The sequence below is a fragment of the Trachurus japonicus genome, chromosome 20 (genome assembly GCF_045865225.1).
Source record: "Trachurus japonicus isolate A0001 chromosome 20, Traja_1.0".
Taxonomy (NCBI): Eukaryota; Metazoa; Chordata; class Actinopteri; order Carangiformes; family Carangidae; genus Trachurus; species Trachurus japonicus.
In genome coordinates this window covers 25,231,155-25,252,758 of record NC_140926.1, presented here as the reverse complement: position 1 = coordinate 25,252,758, position 21,604 = coordinate 25,231,155, and the positions used below count along the sequence as shown (strand labels likewise).

The 21,604-nt window shown below is 40.4% G+C and overlaps 1 protein-coding gene and 1 long non-coding RNA gene across 8 annotated transcripts in view; one reads left to right on the top strand and one right to left on the bottom strand.

Annotated features, from left to right (window-relative positions):
- Nucleotides 1-1,488: 1,488 nt before the first annotated feature.
- The window catches only part of LOC146966996 (receptor-type tyrosine-protein phosphatase mu-like), a 196,180-nt gene continuing 176,064 nt past the window's right edge, over nt 1,489-21,604 (top strand). For 3 of the 7 annotated variants that reach the window (XM_085763832.1, XM_085763830.1, XM_085763829.1), the window contains exon 1: nt 1,490-1,676. In XM_085763832.1, the coding sequence (XP_085619958.1) occupies nt 1,589-1,676 (88 nt within the window). In that variant the 5' untranslated portion in view covers nt 1,490-1,588. Of the gene's footprint in view, nt 1,677-21,604 lie in introns of all 7 variants that reach the window. The other 4 variants (XM_085763833.1, XM_085763831.1, XM_085763828.1 and 1 more) reach the window with 3 other exon arrangements.
- LOC146966999 (uncharacterized) lies at nt 8,759-11,148 on the bottom strand. The gene is made up of 5 exons (XR_015034539.1): nt 11,093-11,148; nt 10,630-10,701; nt 10,338-10,449; nt 9,801-9,870; nt 8,759-9,010 (listed from the first exon to the last, which is right to left on the bottom strand). It is a non-coding gene; the product is annotated as an uncharacterized LOC146966999 (long non-coding RNA).

Sequence of the window (21,604 nt, the reverse complement as noted above, 5' to 3'; positions counted from 1 at the left end):
CAAGTCCAAATCCTAGAGTTTCACTGTTAAGCATATTCACCTTTATTTGTGTCTGAGGGGAGCAGTGCTGCTTTCTTCTTCTACTGCGAGTTTTTCATGATGATGATGATGATGATGGTGGTGATGATGATAACATGAAATAAATAAATAAATCCTTCAAACCACTTGTCAACACTGGGCCTCTTCTGCTGCAGCTCGGAAATTACAGTAAAAATGTGAAAATCTCTGAGTTGAGAGACCAAGAGCTGAATTCCTTCCACTGCAGGAAACGGAACAGTGAGCCGTCTGTGTGTGTGCAGAGAGCTGCGGGACCAGCAGGGGGCAGCACTGTGACTGCAAAGTGGTGAGGAGTGGACACGAAAGGCGCTGCTCAACACCTTTCATTATCAGGAAAGAAAAAATACATGGCATTTGAAAGAACTGGTCACATTTCAGGATATTCCACAAAAATAAAACCCAAGCAATTAATTAGAAATAAATAAGGCGACCGAACTAAAATAGAACAGATATGGAAATAATGTGACATACAAATATAGAGAAAGTAAAAAAGAATTAAGTTACAGAAAGAAAAAATGAAATGTGAAAAAACAAAACAATTAAATAACTGATAAAATGATATTGTAAAAACAAATAAAGTAACAACATTCTGCCCTAGTTAAGTAAAGTAAATCCATATGCAGGCCATAGATAGTATAATTAAAAATTACACGTAACAAATGGATGGATGTATCTTTATTGTAAATGAAAAAAAGAAGATTAAAATAGGCCTATAATAACAAAATAATGTAGTTGCACATTTAAAACCTAAAGTAACCACAAGCAAAGATGTAGCCTATTATGATCACATAGCTATGGATCCTGTGGATGAAGATACCAGCATACGTCAACAAAGGCCTACATAGCCTACAGGTGAAGTGTGATATGTTAATGATATGTAGCGATTTTATTTTATATAATAGAATAGTCCACATGTTTACATTTGTTATTCGTTTGGATTTTGCCATTAATTTTGAATATGTAATTTCATGTGTGTCAGTTAGAATACAAGCACACAAACATCAACAAGCCTCTATGGACTGGATATGTGACCACATTAACACGTTTTTATATAGGCTACAATTCAATTTATATTACAGATTTATACATTCTATGTTTATCTATAGTAGCCTACTTGAAATGTGAGTTTAATAAAAGTAATTAAAGTTTAATTATAAGGAAAATAAGTATCAACATAAAGTCAATAAATCACATCAGATAATTATACCTATGGAGAAGAAACGGAGCCGTCGTCGATGTCGTCTCCCTCTCTCTCTCTCTCTCTCCTGTTTCCTCCCAAAGTCTCTCACTCCCCGTGACGTCAGCGGCTGCTCGGTAAACGGAGTTGCTCTCCTGTTCTGAGGGGAAACGGCGGAATAAGAAGTGGAGAGAGAGAAAGCGGAGGGACCCAAACAAGCCGCGCGCGTGTGTCCGAGCGGCGGGAAAACAACAGAAGAAGGAGAAGAAGAAAAAGAAGAGGGGGAAAAGAAGAGTAGAAGAGTTGCCCTCCACCACCCCCCCTCCTCCCGCTCCGGAGGGTCTCGGTGTGAACATGGAGCGGACTGGAACTTTCCTGCTCTCCGCGGCTCTTTTACTGCTTTCACTGGGACTAACGGGCGCGCGAGCGGACACCTTCAAAGGTAAGCCGCCACACCGGGGAGCGGGTCTGGGGGTCTGGGGTCGGTTAGAGAGGGGGTAGGGGGTCCGGGTCTGAGCTGGCTCCGGGGCCGGGGTGGGGGTGGGGGGGTGGAGGGCTGAGCGCTGTGAACATGGGAGTTACTGACGGAGTGTCGGCATCCAAGTTTCCAGCTGGAAAATCTCCTCCCTCTCCCTCTTCTCTTCTCTCTGCTGCGTCTTTCTTTCTCTTTCTTCTTTCTTTCTTAACTTACGCTACTTTGCCTGCTTTCTTTCTTTCTTTCTTTCTTTCTTTCTTTCTTTCTTTCTTTCTCTCTTTCTCTCTGAACTAAGCCGATCTTAGCTGGGAAAAACTTTTGCTTTGTGAAACTGCGTCAAAATGCGGAGCTAACGTTAGTAGTGTTACTGTAGTGTAGAGCTGTGGGAGCGGAGCTGAGCGGAGCTGAGCCACACAGGCTGCTGGTGACACTGGTGCTGACACTGGTGACAGCGACGTGCACACGTCTGTGTGTTGTGTTCCTGCTGTAGAATCAATACACCAAACCTATACAGCGCTTTTCTAGTCCTGTCCACTCAAAGCACTGGGCACTGAAGTGGCTTTTTTTTCGTTTCCCAACAACACACACATTCACACACCGATGATGACACACCGGCCAGTTCGGGATCAGTTTATTGCCCATAGACAGGAGCAGCCGGGGATCGAACCGCTGACTGTCTGATTAGCGGAGAGGAACAGAGTAGAGTAGAGGAGACTAGAATGGAATAGAATAGAAAAGAGCCCAGTGAAGAGAGTGGATGGACAATTAGCCTAGGTAAAAAAAAAAAGAAAGAAAGAAAAAACAAAAAAAAGAATAGGAAATAAATTAAACAACATAAACCAGTTAGTGTCGGTGAACTCTTTGAACACAGTGATCTGTCAGCTAGTCAGTGGACTCACACTGTTGTGTTGCTGAGGTTGTTGTGTGTGTTGCATGTTGGGATTGGTTGACCACTAAACACACTTGTTTGTCTCCATTTCCTCAAGTGTAGATGTGTGTAGCTAGAAGTGTGTAGACAGTGATGTGTGTGTGTGCTTGTGCTGCAGTGGTGCTGGGTTCTCCTGCTCTGTCACTCTGATGGTAGTAACCATGATGAGGATGATGAAGGTGAGGTGTGTGTGTGTGTGTTTTCTCTCTCTCTCTCTCTCTCACCCACACTCAGTGTGATCACTTCATTAGGAACCGGTCTCTGCTCCAGGATGAAAAACCAGATGTCCGGGTCAGAAAACAGACTAAAAAACCTGGATCAGAATTTTCCGTAACTTTAAAAACAATCTCAAGCCTTATGGTGTGTTTGATTTCTCCTCCTGTCCATCCTTCTCTGCTGCACATATGGATAGCCGTGGGGGTGCAATGTGTGTGTGTGTTTGTGCGTGTGTGTGAAGCAGCAGAGAATGAAATTAAACTCAGCGGTCTGAGTCCAAGATGGTAGCCACGCCCTAATAACGGTGCTGATGGAGTGAGGCTAATGAGTGTGCTGGAGAGTGGCCGTGTCACAGTATTTCCTCCTGGTTAAATTATAGTGTGGCTAACCCAAACAGTGGCGTGGCTCCAATCAATGTCCAGATTTCAACATGACTGCAGACACAAGATAAGATAAGATAAGATAAGATAAGATAAGATAATCCTCTATTACAAACATACAGTAAAGTATATTATTTACTCATTGTTGACATTTTCAAAGGAATACAATCCACTGGATGTTGTGTTTAGGCCTGTCACACAATAATTAGGCTACATAATTGGTTGCAATCATTTGAGCTGACCACAATCATTTTTGCATAAACGTTAAAATCGTTACCATTCAACTGTATAAAAACAGCTGGAAGAAGGGGAACAGAAATGTCATACTTCCATCACTATTTCCTCACTGTTTTCCATCGTTTGAGGTAATGACATCATCATGTTGCGCCCTCTTCCTCTTCTATGGTTTAATGACACATGAGTGGAGCGCCACAAACTGTTTATTTCCAGGAGCTTCATTTCTAATATTTGACGGCCGCATTTCAATGAGCATCTACTGACAGCATGGATTCAGTTGCAAAGTCAATAAAAGACTCCTCTTCTACATGTGTATTATCAAACCATGTTTAGGTTTATACTATGATAATGGCATAAAATGATCAGAAAAAGACAATTAAATCGTTAATCGCATCTATTTGTTTTGACTTTTTTATGACAGCCCTAGTTGTGATTGGAGGCAACTGGGTCTTTAATGCACTGGACATCCAGAGCCTCTGTCCTTTGTCTGTTGATAACCAACAGAGCCAAGTAGCTGTTTGAGGCATCACTGCTGTTCCTGTACATAATGTGATACGCAGGCAGGAGGAACTGAAGCACTGGTCACAGGCAAGGTCAGGGAGATACAGATGAGTCTGTATAAATCCATAAAAACATCCTGCTAAGAAATCCCTCCATGTCCTTCCTCCATGTCCATGTAGTCTCTGCTTTTCACTGGACTTGCTGTAGCTCTGCTGCACGGCAGGCTTCAGATAGGTCTGCTCTGGTCTAGGAGAGACACATGTTTGCTGCTGGTTCCCCATTGTCGCTGATCTGAGGACAGTGAGTGGGCAGTGACAGCTTACACTGATTGATAATGGAGATGCTGGAGGTAAACTAATGAACCCAGATGAGTGTGGTGGGATGTTGACACTTGTCACTGCCTCAACATGGAGGCGCTGTTGGACTTTGTACTTGTCATGTTTTTTCTAATCAGTGGTAATATAATTATAAATTTGTCTATAATGTCAGTTGATTCAGTTTTTTCAGTTTTTTAGAGATTGTGTGGTTGTTTGTGTTGGAGTTGAAGTCTTATCACTGTGTGGCTGAAAACATTTCGGAGCCCAAATAAACCTGAATTAAACCTGGATTAAACCTGGATTAAAGGGACTACGAGGAGTGATCCTCCCAGGCACAGTGAAATTCTTGGACCGGCGCAAGACGGACGAAAGCGAAAACATTTGGCAAGAATGTTTTCATTAGTTAAGAATAAAAGTTGGAGGTTCGAAGATGATCAGATACCGTCGTAGTTCCGACCATAAACGGCGATTCTGCGGCGTTATTCCCATGAGCCGCCAGGCAGCGTCCGGGAAACTGAAAGTAGGAAATGCTGGGCGAGCCGACCACTAAATAATATCAAAATAACTATAAAGACAAAACAATATATTTATTAAAAATGGACCCATTAACAAGTGGGTAACATAGATTCATCCACATTAATATGATAACCAAAAGCAAACTCATAGGGGTCTCTTTAAACCTAAATTAAACCTGAATTAAACCTGAATCAAACCTGAATCAAACCTGAATTAAACCAGAATTAAACCTGAATCAAACCTGAATTAAACCAAATTGAACCTGAATTAAACCTAAATTAAACCTGAATTAAACCTGAATCAAACCTGAATTAAAGCAAAAATTAAACCTGAATTAAACCTGAATCAAACCTGAATTAAACCAAATTGAACCTGAATTAAACCTAAATTAAACCTGAATTAAACCTGAATTAAACCTGGATTTTTAACTGCTTCCTGCCTACAAAACCACTGGAAGGACTTTTCTTGGGTGATATTAAAAAAAAATTCTACCACCCAGGCGTCAGGAAGAGGAATGGACCCATTAACAAGTGGGTAACATAGATTCATCCACATTAATATGATAACCAAAAGCAAACTCATAGGGGTCTCTTTAAACCTAAATTAAACCTGAATTAAACCTGAATCAAACCTGAATTAAACCAGAATTAAACCTGAATCAAACCTGAATTAAACCAAATTGAACCTGAATTAAACCTAAATTAAACCTGAATTAAACCTGAATCAAACCTGAATTAAAGCAAAAATTAAACCTGAATTAAACCTGAATCAAACCTGAATTAAACCTGAATTAAACCAGAATTAAACCTGAATCAAACCTGAATTAAACCAAATTGAACCTGAATTAAACCTAAATTAAACCTGAATTAAACCTGAATCAAACCTGAATTAAAGCAAAAATTAAACCTGAATTAAACCTGAATCAAACCTGAATTAAACCAAATTGAACCTGAATTAAACCTAAATTAAACCTGAATTAAACCTGAATTAAACCTGGATTTTTAACTGCTTCCTGCCTACAAAACCACTGGAAGGACTTTTCTTGGGTGATATTAAAAAAAAATTCTACCACCCAGGCGTCAGGAAGAGGAATGGACCCATTAACAAGTGGGTAACATAGATTCATCCACATTAATATGATAACCAAAAGCAAACTCATAGGGGTCTCTTTAAACCTAAATTAAACCTGAATTAAACCTGAATCAAACCTGAATTAAACCAGAATTAAACCTGAATCAAACCTGAATTAAACCAAATTGAACCTGAATTAAACCTAAATTAAACCTGAATTAAACCTGAATCAAACCTGAATTAAAGCAAAAATTAAACCTGAATTAAACCTGAATCAAACCTGAATTAAACCAAATTGAACCTGAATTAAACCTAAATTAAACCTGAATTAAACCTGAATTAAACCTGGATTTTTAACTGCTTCCTGCCTACAAAACCACTGGAAGGACTTTTCTTGGGTGATATTAAAAAAAAATTCTACCACCCAGGCGTCAGGAAGAGGTGTGTTATGGGTAACATAGCCCCCCCTGGATGCTGTCCAAATTTCAAAAAGTAAAGTCGTTTAGGTTTCCCACGATGCATCTGCTGCCCCCCCCAGTTTCACAGGAAGGGCCAGCCCCTTGAGGTTGGAAATCACAGATGTAAAACAAGTAAAAGGCTGGAACAAGAGATGGTTGCTGCAGCCCAGACAGAGAGCAGAGTCTGTAATTAGAACACTACTGTTAACTCACACACACACTGTAACACACTCTCAGGAGGAAAAAGTAAAGTCCTGAATCAGCGACAGTCCTGAACCTGGACACACAGGTCATCAGGGAGTGTGTGTGTGTGTGTGTGTTGGTGCAGGTGCAGTCAGCTCTTTGTTCTGTCTCGTCAGGGTTTTAATGAAGCTCACAGATTAAACACACACACTGTGTAGTCAGGTGTGTGTGTGTGTGCCGAGTCCTCAGTGAGTTAATTATCTCTCCTCAAACCTCAGAGACTTTTTTCCTCTTCTTCCTTTCCTTCCTTCTCTTTCTTCAGAACAAACCTCATCCTGTTTTTCACGTTCAGCTTTTCACTGGGCCCTGGTCTGAATCACTATCCCGGGTTACAGAAACATTACACAAGTTTCCCTCTGCTGGTGGTTTATCCTTCTCTGTCGTTGAGTCTGGAACATATGTCTGAAAAACCACTGCTGCAGATGTTTCTCTTTCAAAATAAGGGCAGACAGATCCTACCAGATGAAAGTGGGCTGGGTTCAGACAGACGTTTCATCAGAGTCAGTCTTGTTGTTGTGTTATCCACCTTTTAATCCTAACCAGTGTCGTGCACGTTACTTTTAAAAAGTAATTAGTTCTGGTTCTTCAGGACACCGTTAACAACTTTTGTCTTTGGAGGAACTCATATATACTCATATATTTTGGAACTGCCCAAAAATACAAATATTTTGGAAAAATGTCAAAGAAGAACTGGAAAGAATGTTGGCAATAGAGCTTCCCATGGACTCTGTTCTTTTTATTAGATGTGTTTCCTGACCACCTGTTTACCACACAACAATGTTATATATGACATGTATTGTTGATTGCAAGAAAAATGATTACTATTAATTTAATGAAAACTACCCCTCCCATGATGTCTACATGATGGACCTAGGATAGGATAGGATAGGATAGGTTTTTATTTGTCATTCTTATGCGTCATGTTTTATGAGAAGGTGGACCCCAGTTATTGATTATCTCACCTAAGACTCTTATACCTCAAATTTAAATTTTATTTAAATAACTACTGTTATTATTATCGGTATACATGCTCTACCTGTATACAGTGCTATCTCTGCGTGACAGATGAGACCCAATCCCATAATGATTCTCTTTTGTTTTGTGATGTTAATTGCCTGTTAATGTGCATTAAAGGCAATAAAGTAAAAAAAAAACAGAAAACAGAAAAAGTAGGCCTAATTAGTTATAGTTACTAGTTACTTGCCACTAAAAAGTAAATAATTACTAGGAAAAGTTTTTTATAAAATGCTCAAATATTTCAATTTACTTGGACTTGCCTAACTAACCCAATTTGGAACTAACCAGCTCACTCAGTATTCCTCCGCATATCACAGAGCCTGCCTCTGAGGAAGAATACTGAGTGAGTTGGTTAGTTCCAGATATGCAGGTTTTTTACACTATTGATGGACAGAAAGAAAAGTATAGTGGCGGGACGTTTTATTGTCAGTAATGGTAACGGTGTTATAACAGGGGAAACATTACTGACAATAGCAGCACCGTTAGTATGGCTGTTGTTTGAAGCCAGAGCAGGATGTTAGTGACGTTAACCTTCACCTTCCACTAGTTTCATGTTTGACTCCTAGAAGCAGTTTGAAAACAGAGAGAACTCATGAAACTGTGTGTGGCAGCTAAAAGCTTAAATTGGCTTAAGAAGCTGAGAACAGACAGAGAGTCATATGATCGTGTCTCCACACACACACACACACACACACACACACACACACACACACACACACACACACACACACACACACACACACACACACACACACACACACACACAGCGCACTGAACCTGTGCGTGTTCACCGTAAAAAATAAAGGGCTGTGAAAACTCAAAAATTCTAGGTAACTGGCTGCAATAGATTTTTGCGTTTTGAGTCCAACTAAAACTCTCAAGTTTTGAATAAAACCACATAAAGTTAAGCCAACAAATTATCTTTTGTTGAGATAACTTGTAAATTAACTTAAAGATAACTTCAAATTTTGAGTTTTTTAAACACTTAAAATTTAGTAGTCTCAACTTATTATTTTTGTTTCAGATAAGTTACCTTTCAAATGCATCAAAACTCAAAAATTCAAGTTGTACTTATAAATACTCTCAAGTTGTGGCAACTAAAACAACAAATAATACAAATACAAATAATACTAGTTAAGTAAAACATCTTTATTTAAACATTTAATGCAATATTCCAGCAAATATGATTAAATCTATCTAGTGCAAGTACTGTACACTGCACCCACAAACAAAAAGATGCAGACTGGTGTGGCCAAACTTGTTAAAAGAGTCCAAACCACAACACAGTCAAAAAGCACTACAGCAACACCACAGCAATGCTGTTAACAGTTTGAAGCGAGGCCGGTGCACCATCCACGAACACGGTGAGCACTCCCATTTGGACCCCTTTTGTTTGTCTGTCTTCTGGATCGGTGTCCTGTTGAAAGCAGAAATTCAACCAAATTCAATATAAACACTGTTAAGATAACTAAACACCTATGTCAGCGTGTAATTTTAAATTTGTGTCTCAGCCTGAGTAAACCTGTAGTGTACAGTTACTGTGCTATACAGTTTTTTTGCCTGTGATTCTAATTGCTATTCATCCCTGTAACAAGCTACAAGTCATTTATCTAACATCACAATAGTCTGAAGCTGTTCAATGGCGGTAAAAATGAAACATCAGGTAACTAGCCTTGTTGGCTAACTCTGCCCCACTTACAGTTTTCTTTTAACTCTGTTGATTAGTGGTGCACTGTCCCTATGAAATAAACTAATAAATGAAATGAAATATCCTAAATAGTTTTTCTCTGTGCTACTCTGGTCAGAGCGGCGTCCCAAGCAACAGTGTGCTACACTAAGCAGCGGTCTGGCAACGGACTGCAGGAATTATTCTTCTGTTGTTGTTGCCTACAATGATCAATAGATTGTGGTATTCTGGTAAAACTCCATATTCAACCTTAAATTAAATGGCTGGTTAAATAAATTACTTGTGTTCCAGGGAGAAAGGAGGCTCTCAGCCATTAAGCTGGGTTACGCTACTGTAGGTGGAAGGCAAAAATATATGGGGCGTTGGTGATTAATACGGTTTTTTGGGAGCTACAATCCAAGGTGTGGATATTTCATCTTTTCTATATTCTAAAGCAATATGGCATAGAGAATTATATGTGCATGATAATTAATGTGCACTCATGGTTGACCAAAAATAAAAACAGACATTCTGTACTCACCAGGCGTTTCAGGAAAAGTGTCTCTGAAATCTGAGGTCTAGACATGCTCTGCTTTGATGCATTGTGATGTCTGGAAATTGGACACAGGAAAGCCATAGGACATTTGGTTAAAAACAGTGCAGCTGAGATTAATTTGTGACTAGTTTAAACTTAGGTCTTATATTGGGGTGGCATCCATCAAATTTGGACGAACCGGGAAGAGGACAGACAGATTTAATTTTTTTCAGGACAATATCGCATTTCGGGGCTTCAATACAAGAGGGACATTAGCACTATGGAGGTATTTGGATGTTTTTTGGTGTGTCTTTTTGTTACGAAGACAGTTGGTATCCATTTGCAACCGTTATATGGACATGCACTGCTATGCCAAGACCCCCTGTAACTCAGAGAAGCGACAGATAACTCTGAAACTTCTCCCAGCCCTTAGTCGACACAAGGAGAGAAATTTCAATTTTGGGTGAACTATCCCTTTAAGGGCTTGCTCAGGTAACCCTGAACCATAATCAAAAATACATGATATTTATAACATGAATTCACCTGTTCATCAAGAACAGCCAAGCGTCTCTCCCTGTCTTGTCCCTTTTCCTGGCACGGCTGCTCTAAATGTCCACAACAGTTCCTTGGTTACACATCAGAACTTGCTGCAAATCTGAAATAAACAAAAAACAGCACACATTAATCCAACCGAACCAGTTCACATGGATTTTCTCTTAAGTAGTCAGTTTCTGAATACCTTTATTGGCAAGGTGCTGAATTACTCGTTGTATAAGGCAAGCAATAGTTCTGTGATATAAAATAGTTAGCAACTTTTTCACACACATTTTCTTACCTGTTCCTTAAGACACAGGGCAGGCCATCTCTCCTGGATTTCTGTGACCATGGGCTGCACCTCAATCTTCTCCTGTCAGTCCACCAAGACAATTAACAACAATTAATGTCATATATATTCATGTTTACATGACACCCAATTGTAAAAATGAGTCTCTAAAGTAACATTAAACTTTAACATCAGAGGCACACATAAGCAGTATACCAGTTATTTGTAGCACTGCTCATTGTGTTTAATAAATGAGCTCCAGTTCCACTGTAGCCGCACTAACGGAGCTAACGGAGCTAACAGAGCTAACAGAGCTAACGGAGCTAACAGAGCTAACGGAGCTAACAGAGCTAACTGGTAAACAATTAACATCTACAACTCTCTTTAGCCGTGAGGGGGACAATAAATATATAATAATGTATAATCTGCACACGTGAACCCTGACTTTTAGTACCATATTGAGCAAAATACTCACCTTGAGAGTAAGAAGTGTAAGAGATGTCGGCAGCACATGGCAGCAGTGTCGTTGTGGTGGAACCCCTGCAGATATGCATTGGAGACCCCAGTTCTTGTTGTCTCAACTTCTAGAACTTGTCCTGACCTCAAATGCACAGTTTTGAGGTTTGCTAACTCAAGTTATTAAGTTAGGCCAACTTTAGCCAAAAAACTTGAAAAAGATAGTTGAAATAAATAATGTTTATTAGTTTACAACACAACTCAATGTTTTTTGTTTAGTCAGCTGAAAAAATATGGTAAGGCCAACAACTTTAAGTTTTCATTTTTAGAGTGTTGCAGTCTGTGTTGCCATGAGAGGCCGTTTGAGAGATAACTCATACTCACTCTCTCTCTCTCACACACACACACACACACACACCACTATATTGTCAGAGTGTTGCTGTACCAGGTGTGTGTTGTGTTGTGTTGTGTGTTGTGGTGTCCTGGGGACCACACAGAGTTAACTAGGTTATGTCTACATGGGTTTAGTGATGGAATGGAATCAGATGATTGTTCAGGGTGTGTTCTTAAATTCAATCTGAATTGGACAGAGTGTCTTTTAATTGAGGACATGAGAGAATAAAGTATCAGGCAGCACGGGACACTGGGACAGTGTCCTGAAGGAGTCCAGGATGGAAGCTCGTCCTCTGTGATGGACAGAAAATGATAACACGGCTCAAATAGACTTATTTATGTCTGTTGTTGAGATGATCTACATCCACCTAATGCTGTCTGTCTGTCTGTCTGTCTGTCTGTCTCTGTCTCTTTTTATCCAATAAGTGCAGTGTGTTTCCAACACTAATGACTTATAGTTTCAAATAATCATTATTTCACTGCTGATCTGAATCATTAGGATCTTTGCTATGATGCAGCTGCCCTGAGTTACACTGTGTTGCAGTCAAGGGGGCAGTTGTCGGTCTGAGAAGTGAAGCTCACTTCCGCGTTCAAAAAACTGTAATCCCCTCGGATTCCTCTGGGGGCTGGTGTCAGAAGGGAGCATTCCCCATAGACCCCCATGTTAAAATCGCCGACTTTACATCCTCAGTAAACATGTTAAAAGCCTGGTGTCAGAACGTTTTTTCGTCTCAATCGATAGTTTCTACCCCCGCACACACTCTGAGGGGGGTGAATTTTTTTTTAACTCTATAGTTTTACTGTTATTAGGTTAAAATTCTGGCCAATCAGGGCGCGGAAACGTTGAGTGACAGGTCCGAGCAGCTCCGTGGACAGCTGCCTCGAGGCCAGTGGGCGGGTTCTCGGCCGGCCAATCCAACATGGCGCTGTTCAGGCCGCCATATTTGAGTCACAAAAACGACTCCCCAAAACCAATGGGTGACGTCACGGATGCTACGTCCATTCTTTTTACAGTCTATGGTTGCAGTGTGTCTTAAAGGGACATTGTGTAACTTCTCCTGTTATCTATTCACGAAAATCGATTATTTGGTTCAAAAGTATGATTTTCATTCATCAGTAATCCCCCCATCAACAAAGTGAAGTGTTCCTTTCAGCTCTGAATTAGCCGTTCATATCATTCATATCTCCATGGAGCGGGTAAGCTCGGTGCTGCTGCCATGTGGTGTCTCCATGTTTTTACGTTCAGTGGCAGCGTGACGGTAGGAAACCACGGAAACTCAGCGGAGACACCGGAGCTGTCGGCTCAGGTGGAGGTGGCGTCTGTGAAAAGTCACCGTGGTAACGCAGTGAGGAGGAATGGAGCGTTACACTGATGCTGCATTCACCTGCAGTCGGGCAGACGGCCGTCGCTAACAAACCAGATGTCATTTTAGTCACAGAAGTCCAGAGAAAGATGGTAAAACGTGGGTCAGGTACAGGGCTCCAGCGTGCGACCTAATAGGTCGCAAATGCGACCTAATTTCTTAAGGTGCGAGTTAAAATTTAATGAGGTCGCTCCAGTGCTACTTGCAGGAGGACGATTGAAAGTTTTATTTTTTCATTTTAAGTAGCTTCTGTTACAAAGTAAAAAAAAATAAATAGATGAACTTGCACCGCGTCTGCATGGGTTGTCAGTCAAAAATACGCCGCCGCCTCTCGCTCTCTCCCTCTACACACGCACACAGCAGCAGGCAGGCAGGTACACACCCTCCTCCTAGTTAGTGCATAACAGCGCTAGTCGCTATAATGTTGTCGTCTTATTATTAGCCATTAGCAGCAGCTAGCTCAGCTGACGTTAACTTTATCAGTTATATCCATCTATTAGGCTACGTTTACGGTGACCAAACGTCCTGTTTTGCCCAGACATGTCCACATTTCACGTCCTGTCCGGGGCGTCCGTTTTTTTTTTTTTTTTCTAAATGAAATCATGAACATGTCCGGCTGTGTTCATTGTTCTTAACGGGACCGCTGACCGGCGCGGTCCGACTTCATTCTCGGTTCCGGACCGTTGAGAAGTTAAATGTAGGAGCATCTAGGAGCTCAGAGGAACAGACAAGAAGCGCACTGCTTCAGAGCAGTTAGGCTACAGTAAAGAAGCAGGTATGTGTGAGAGTGAGGGAGGGAGGGAGAGAGAGAGAGAGAGAGAGAGAGAGAGAGTGTGAGTGAGAACCTACAGTAAAATACCCCCCCTCCTTGAGAGCAGACAGGAAAGACAGTAAAGAAGCAGGTGTGAGTGAGTGAGGGAGAGAGATTTTTTTATTTTATTTTTATCCCTGTGGTATCGAAAATGGTATCGAGTATTGAATATTTTCCTGAATATCGATATTGAGTTGAAAATGTTAGTATCCTGACCATGATCGTGACAACCTTAGTGCCAGTAACTGTCCATCTGATTACCTGGACAACTGCAGTGTCAGAAGGTCAGAATAGAGAAGTTGGTGCCACAGGAGCTAAAAGATGATGGAGACCAGTGTATCGATGGAGAAGGGATGGATTTGTTAAACAGAGACATGCGTGGAGAATGTGATTTTTACACCAGTACTTTTACTTGAGTAAAATTTCATCAAGGTAACAGTACTTTTACTCGAGTAGATTTTTTTTTGGTAGGCTACTCTTTCCATCCCTGTGGTCTTGATTATTTTAGCATTCTTACCTCATCAACAGCCCACTCTACTGCAGCCTCCTTAAACATGCCGCTCTGTGTATTAGGTCACGTATTAATAACACGCTATACAAAGAAAAATATGGTGCTACCTAATTTGTTTTGGTGCTACTAAATGAAAAACTAGGTGGCACCAGCGCTACCTGGTCAGGTAAACAATACCACATCGCCATGACAACATATTATCACGTGTATTGTTTTGCCTCGTGCTGACGGACCACTTGTTTACATAGAGGCTTGTTTATGCCGTTACGTGCAGCGGCTGTCGTCCGTCTGCCGTCTGCCCAATTTCATGTTAATGCAGCATGAAAAATACGATTGAGTTGCTTGTGATATACAACTGCAACGCTATGGAAGGAATTCCTACACAATGTCCCTTTAAACAGCGTGTATTTCAGTGTGCATTACAGTGTGTTGTGTGTTGTTGCAGTGTGTTTTGCTGTGTGCATTACAGGGTGTTGTGTGTGTTTTAATGCGTGTTGCGGTGTATTTTACAGTGTTACACTGTGGTGTATAGTGTATGTTGCAGTGTGTAACAGTGTTACTGCTGTGCATTTCAGTGTGCGTTACAGTGTGTGTTACAGTGTTGCAGTGTGTTTTGATGCGTCTCTGTGTGCGCTGCACTGTGTTGGAGGCTGTAACAGTGTGTTGCAATGGGTGTGTGTTGCAGTGTGTTTAGATCAGTGTGTTACCATGTGTGTGATACAGTGTGTGTGTGTGTGTGTGTGTCACAGTGTTTGAGTGTGTGACAGTCTGAACCATCTGATGGAGTGTTTCCTGTTGGATGCTTTGACGTCTGGTTCCTGTGGTTGTTTGAGCTGGAGCAGCTGAGGAGCTCCTCTTCCTCCTCTTCCTCCTCCTCCTCCTCCTCCTCCTCCTTCTCTTCCTCCTCCTCCTCCTCCTCCTCCTTCCTCCTCCTCCTCCTCCTCCTCTTCCTCCTCCTCCTCCTCCTCCTGCAGTCTTAGGTTCTTATTCTTCTCCTCTTTGAGGTGATGAGACATGTTGTCCACAGCGGCTCTGCAGTCACTGACCTCTCCTTTCTCCACATCCTCCATGTGAAGTTATTTATGTTGCTGCAATAAAAAATGAATTAAACATGCAGCTAATCTCTTCTTGAATTTACTCCCTGCTTATCTTATTACAGTTCCCATTCTCCATGTTCACCTCCCGCCTGCAGTTTCATGCTTCATGTTTGTATTTCAGTAAATTAAAGAAAAATGCATGAATCTTTCTTGGCTTTAATCTCCCCACAAATCCACATCAGTGTCGAATTATCTGCAGCGACAGAAGGAGGAAAGTTCCATTTTTCAGCTTCAGAAAGCAGGACTTCCTCAGTGTTTGTGGTCGGTCCGGGTTGGATTAAAGGCGCTGGAGAAAGCATCCCTGGCGGGCTGAGACGCTGCGATCTGCCCCGGTGGCCTCTGGGATTAATGTGCCGCCTTCAGACGCAGCGTCTGCAAACCCAACGGGGATTAAAGGAGGCCGGATTAAGACTCCTTTTGTTTAACGTGAGAGATGAGATAGAAGCTGTGGAGGAGGATTTGTGTTCCTGAGAGCACACAGAGGGGGGGCTGGTGTCAGCTCCCAGCTCCATCACCCAGATCCAAATCTCCCCCCCACCTCCCGGTCCCTGAACACACCATAGGCCAGTTTAATACCAGGTCACATTCACAAACATGGACACGGAATAATGAGACTTCTTCCATTTTCCACACAAGTGAAAATCCTGTTTTCCACTGAAGCATCAACGAGAGAGGAGAATCCACTGCAGGAAATACACACAGCCCTATACGGACTGTTGCATGAAATATACTGTATATCAGAGTGGTTAAAGATTATTCATGCCAATAAGAAGAGGAATAAGTGACCGACACAAGTGAATGAAGCTTTTGTTTTCTTTCTCAGATTGAATCAAGAATCATTATATCTCTTTTTAATCTGCAGCCATTTTTATAATCTAATTATCAAATTAAAAAGATAAATTATACCTGCACTGTTCAAGGGATAAATTGTCCAAACTCTTCTCCAGTGCAGATCCTGGTTGTCTATGACGAAGTATTAGGGCCATATTGAGAAAAAAAACAAAAAAAACACAGACTTCGAGAATAAAGTCATAAATTTATGAAAATAAAGTCGTACATTTCCTACGAGAAAAAAGTCATAATATAACAAGAATAAAGTCGTAAATTTACGAGAATTAAGTCGTACATTTCCTGCGAGAAAAAAGTCACAACATTACGAGAATTAAGTCGTAAATTTACGAGAATAAAGTCGTACATTTCCTGCGAGAAATAAGTCATAACATTACGAGAATAAAGTCGTAAATTTACGAGAATAAAGTCATAAATTTATGAAAATAAAGTCGTACATTTCCTACGAGAAAAAAGTCATAATATAACAAGAATAAAGTCGTAAATTTACGAGAATAAAGTCGTACATTTCCTGCGAGAAAAAAGTCACAACATTACGAGAATGAAGTCGTAAATTTACGAGAATAAAGTCGTACATTTCCTGCGAGAAATAAGTCATAACATTACGAGAATAAAGTCGTAAATTTACGAGAATAAAGTCGTAAATTTACGAGAATAAAGTCGTACATTTCCTACGAGAAAAAAAGTCATAATATTATGAGAATAAAGTCGGAAATTTACGAGAATAAAGTCGTACATTTTTTTTATTTGTCAGTGTGGCTCTAATACTCCGTCGTAGTGGTCAGACTATAACAGCTGACCATCACACAGCCATCTTTAACATAGCACCCCAAAGTCTCACATTTACAAGCAAATGATCTTGCATTTGCATCCCTGCTAGCACGCAGACTCCTACTTTTTCATTAGAAATCAAATTCAACCCCGTCATCCCTGCAGTGGTTGAGGGATGTTCTGTGTTTTCTACCTTTAGAGAAACTCAGATACAAGATATATAATAAACTTCATCCTGACCTGGAGTCCCTTTCAATCATACACATACACTGCAAAAACTCAAAATCTTTCCAAGAATATTTGTTTTATTTCTTGTCAAAATGTCTCATTTCTAGTCAAAACTAATCTCTTTCCACCTAAAATAAGACTCGTCACCAACAATTAACTTGTTTTTAGATAATTTTAACTTGTTTCAAACAAATTTTAACTTGAAATAAGTAGAAAAATCTGCCAGTGAAAGCAAGTTTTTTGTGCTTGTAATAAGGAAGAAAAACTCTGTTCCACTGTCAGATTTTTCTACTTATTTCAAGTGAAAATATGCTTGAAATGCTACTTTTTATGTGATGAGTCTTATTTTAAATATAATGAGATTTGTTTTGACTAATATTCTTGGTAAGATTTTGAGTTTTTGCAGTGTAGTTAATAGTTACAACCTACTTTATAAGAGGATCAAAACATCAGTTCACTCAACATGATGACTGACTATTTATTATTTGTTCTTATATTATTCTGTCTATTAAATTAAATTAGATTCATTTTTAATGAAAAACTACAAAATCAAGTAAAAAAAAAAGAGAGAAATTATTATCAAATGATCAAACTAAAAAGAGCTCTTCACCACCACTAATCAGAGCATGTATCTATCAGAGGCTGATTGTCCCGGAGGTGACGGGACACCTGAACACAACACGGTAACAGCAGGCAGGTTGCTCGTTAAAGCAAGACGCTGATCTTCAGATTCAGCAAATTATTTCTACGACATCAGATTATAAAATACTGTCAGCAAAAGATTACAAGACAAACCATAGTGTGTGTGTGTGTGTGTGTGTGTGTGTGTGTGTGTTTGTGAATGAGTGTGTCTCTTAAATCCCTGTCCAGGGATGTCAGTCTGATCAGTGTTGTGGCCCAAATCCCTGATCATATTCATAGGATTATTGTTTGAAGGTGTGTGTGTGTGTGTGTGTGTGTGTGTGACAGAGTGGACTAATGAGACAGGGATTAGTGTGTGTTATCAGTGTAATCTGCCCGATCAGCAAATTTAAAACAAGTCTGTTTAAGACACAAACACTGTGGACTTGTGAGGGTCCACCAGACATGTTCTTAAAGAAGAGAGGGGGTGGGGGGGCTGTCTGTTTAGAAAAGTGTGTCATTGACTCCACACGTGGACATGTCTGTCCCCCTGTCTGTCCCCCTGTCTGTCCCCCCGTCTGTCTGCTCGCTGCTGACTGAGACTAAAGGGAGGAAGGATAAATATTTTATCAAAGTTTTAACGCTTTCGCTTCTTTTATCATAATCATTATGATAATGATCTGAAAAAGTGCTGCCAGCTAACAGATAACACACACACACACACACACACACACACACACACACACACACACACACACACACACACACACACACACACACACACATTTTCCTGACACACACTGTGCCATTAAAGCCTTCAGGGACTTCAGGCCCAGAAGCTGCTATTTAACCTAAATTACTACAGTAAATATTCATACACAGCTACCGAGAGTGTGTGTGTGTGTGTGTGTGTGTGTGTGCGTCTGTGTTCAAATATTAATTGTATTCCCAGCTTGGCGGCATTCAGCTGTTCACAGTTCTGCAGTTTGTTTCTGAAGTCAGTCAGATGAGTTCTGGGGACATCAGTGGACTCTGGAAGCTGAAGTGCGTCAACACAGGTGTGTTGGACACCGGGGACAGGAGGACACCGGGGACAGGAGGACACGTGTCCCGTATTCTCCCCATCGCTTCACAAAGCAGACAACATCCTCAGATTCTGTCCTCACATCCCAACACTGATCTGATCAAACCTCTGAGTCTTCTTGTTCTCAAAAGGTTTATTCTTTAAAATGGAGAAAATACATTGAACGTTTTCTAGTAATTATTCACAGTTAGCATCAGTCACAGTATGGCCTCCTGGAAAATCTATATTCACTTCTACAAACACTAAACGCTGTGTGACAAAAGGCAGAAAGGACAAAGAGGATGAATAGACTGTAAACACAGACCAGCTCAGATTTCATCTGAAATGACTTCTACATCTTTTTCTTCCTCTTCTACTTCTTATTTTCCTCCATTGTTTTTTTTCTGCTTTTTGCCTTTAATTGACAGTAGAGATAGGGAGGAAATGTGGAGGCAGAGAGAGGGGGAATACTGGAACATGCAGCAAAGGGTGCACGGGGGGATTCGAACCACGGCCAGCTGAAGCCAGGACTGTAGCCTCTATTATATAGATGTTCTTTGTACAACGGAGTATTAGGGCCACATTGAGAAAAACAAAACAAAACAAAACAAAACAAAACAAAACAAAACAAAACACAGACTTCAAGAATAAAGTCGTAAATTTATGACTTTATTCTCGAAGTTTGTCATTTTTTTATTTGTCAATGTGGCCCTAATACTCCGTCGTATCTTTGTCAGAGACATTATTACGATATTATGATTATCACGATTATTACAGTAATATGCATTCAATAATTTCACAACACTATGAATGTGTAAAATCAAATAGAGTCAAAATATGCACACAAAATATTTGAAGTAAAGGAGCAATTATTAATCCTGCAGGGGAAGTCATCTACAAATGACAAAAAATATTTCTTTTTAAATTACAAATGACGCACTAACATTTAAATTCCTACTAATTCAGTCTTACGTTAGGTAAATTGACATTAGCGTAATTAAACTCAGTATTTGTGCATTTAGTTTTACTTTGGCTACACAACCAGGTGTGTGTCCTGCAGGTGATGATTCATTAGGGGTGGGAGAAAAAATCGATTCACATAAATATCGCGATATCTTTTTTGACGATTTTTGAATCGATTTTTTTTTTCAAAAATCGATTTTTTTTTTTGTTGAAAATTTATTTTTTTATTTTTTTAAATATTGTGCAATGTGCATTTGTTAGCCTTTTTTACATACAGAGAGTACAGGTTTTGAAAAGGGTTTAAGTTCACTTTATAATGGAGTATGTTAATTTATAGGCTCCTACAGTATTTGTGTGCAGATAAATGTTAGAAATGCAGACTAAAAATTGAGAGAATCGGCAATATCGTAGAATCGCAATTTGAATTGAATCGCCATCCAAAAAATCGTAGAAGAATCGAAAAGAGAGAGAGAAAAGCATATTGTCCCAGCCCTATGATTCATATTACACCTATTTCCTGCTCAAGCTGCTACTTTTTCCTGCATGTTCTACAGGCTGGCGTCTGGAGAGCCATTTGGTTTCACCACTGGGACACGTCTCTGTTCCACAACTCACACGCGGTTCTTGTGTAACTTTGTCTGTTGTTCCGTGTGAGTTGTGCTCATCTGCCTGTATGGTTCTGGTATAATCTTTTTGGAAAGTAACGGTATTGAGGAACCTTTAGGATTAATTAATTGTGACGATTAATTGTGAAAACAAGTAATGTGACCTCTGACCTGCTTTCTGTTGGTTTCATCACATCTTCATCAAACGTTCTGAACAGTTCTCAGCTGTTGTGTTAAAGCTGGGACACCTGTGCTGTAATTGCTTGTGAAAATGTGTTTAGAGTTTTGCAGAAAAGTAAAATGTGACCTGCAGCTTGTGTCTAACTGCTGCAAATAGTTGATGGTTTTGCCAAAGGAGCGACTGATTCAATAAAGTGTTTCAGGCCACGGAGGATTCGGTCCAGAGAAGGAACGTCAGTGTTTTAGTAAATCAGACTAAGGGCGCTTTCACACCTAATAGTCCGGACCAAGGTCCGGACTTAATTTTTTTTTTTTGTTACATTGTTTCCATATAGTCCAGCAAAGTTCGCTTTCACACTGCTATTATGACAGCGGACTAAAGGATCTACCGACGTCATGACGGATGAGCGTGCGTCTGACGTTAGCGCATAGAAAGTGCTCTGAAAAAAATAAAATAAAAATATGTTTAAAAAAAAAAAAGAAAAAATATAGCTTACTGCTGGAAAGCACGCTGTGGTTTGTAATCGCGGTACAGAAAGTGAGTTTAGAGCTGATGAAAGGAGAGAAAAAAAGAGGATTGTGCCGCGGCGACATGCTCTCATTGATCAGAGTGGCAGCGATCAGCGATCAGCTGTTTTGTGTAGTGGAGGGGAACACACACACACGCTATGCGCACACACGCGTGATCCTCCTGTCAGATGCGGCTGCATCTCTCCAGGTCACTTGTGTGTGAGTGTGAGAGAAATAAAAGCTCTGACTTGCTGGGGCAGACGTTGTTTGGTGTCACCGCTGATCCGTCTTTTTCAGACTTTTTTCGGCGGAAAAAATATATATTCGGGTCATTATATAAAAAAATAGGCTTGCATGTATCGTTTGGGGATTTATATTAAACACTCTACTGTTTAATTTCGTGTAAACGTTTACAAGTGTAGCCTACACTGACACACCCATCCTTCTGACTAAATCTGGATATAATATGATCTCCTCCTCTCCCCAAGTGTTGCCGCCGGTTGCCGCGGCTCCTCTTTCCTTTTTTTCTGTTTATTTACTTTTTTCGGCACGAGCGCATCTGACG